General features: G+C 39.1%; 1 protein-coding gene across 4 annotated transcripts in view; it reads right to left on the bottom strand.

Annotated features, from left to right (window-relative positions):
* Positions 1-621, bottom strand: part of CMSS1 (cms1 ribosomal small subunit homolog) — a 257,043-nt gene that overhangs the window by 7,156 nt on the left and 249,266 nt on the right. For all 4 annotated transcript variants that reach the window (XM_042456828.1, XM_042456826.1, XM_042456827.1 and 1 more), the window contains exon 6: positions 338-440. In XM_042456828.1, the coding sequence (XP_042312762.1) occupies positions 338-440 (103 nt within the window). The remainder of the gene's footprint in view (positions 1-337; positions 441-621) is intronic.

Raw genomic sequence — 621 nt, forward strand, 5'->3', positions numbered from 1 at the left:
AAAATTTTGGATTATGACTCCAATATCCAATGTTATCTTCGAATGATGGGAGCTGCAGCCTAACAAATCTGGAGGGCACCAGATTATAAAAGGCCAAGCTATATCAGAGTTTTGGGCTACCACTCTATAAATGCTGCAGTCAATGTTGCTGTGGAGAACAGAGCTAGGTAACAAGGCTGTAGTTGTCAAAATACTCCAGACCAAAGTGTGGAAAAAGAGTCTGGCCACTTACATTTGTGACTCTGAAAGCTCACAAACACTGGCTTAGTTTGGCCTTTGATTTGGGAGGAAACCCTAGAAAGAGTGCTAGGTTCTATTCCTTCAGCAGATGACATACCTGATGAGTTCCAGACAGCGAAGAGCAGAGCTGCAGATTATCAGCATCACCACTGACTTCTTCTCTGTATGGTTTTTACGAAGCTTTGCCCATTTGGGACAGACTGCAGGGAGAAACAGAACATGCATTCAGAGCAGATATTTAACATGTGTCTGATTGCCTAACAACAGGGTGAAGATCAATGCAAAGAAGCACAGCTTATGTCTATTGACTGCTACAGATTTAAGTTCCCTATTATTATTATTATTATTATTATTATTATTATTATTATTATTATTATTATT

This window comes from Sceloporus undulatus, chromosome 3 (genome assembly GCF_019175285.1).
Source record: "Sceloporus undulatus isolate JIND9_A2432 ecotype Alabama chromosome 3, SceUnd_v1.1, whole genome shotgun sequence".
In the NCBI taxonomy this organism is placed as follows: domain Eukaryota; kingdom Metazoa; phylum Chordata; class Lepidosauria; order Squamata; family Phrynosomatidae; genus Sceloporus; species Sceloporus undulatus.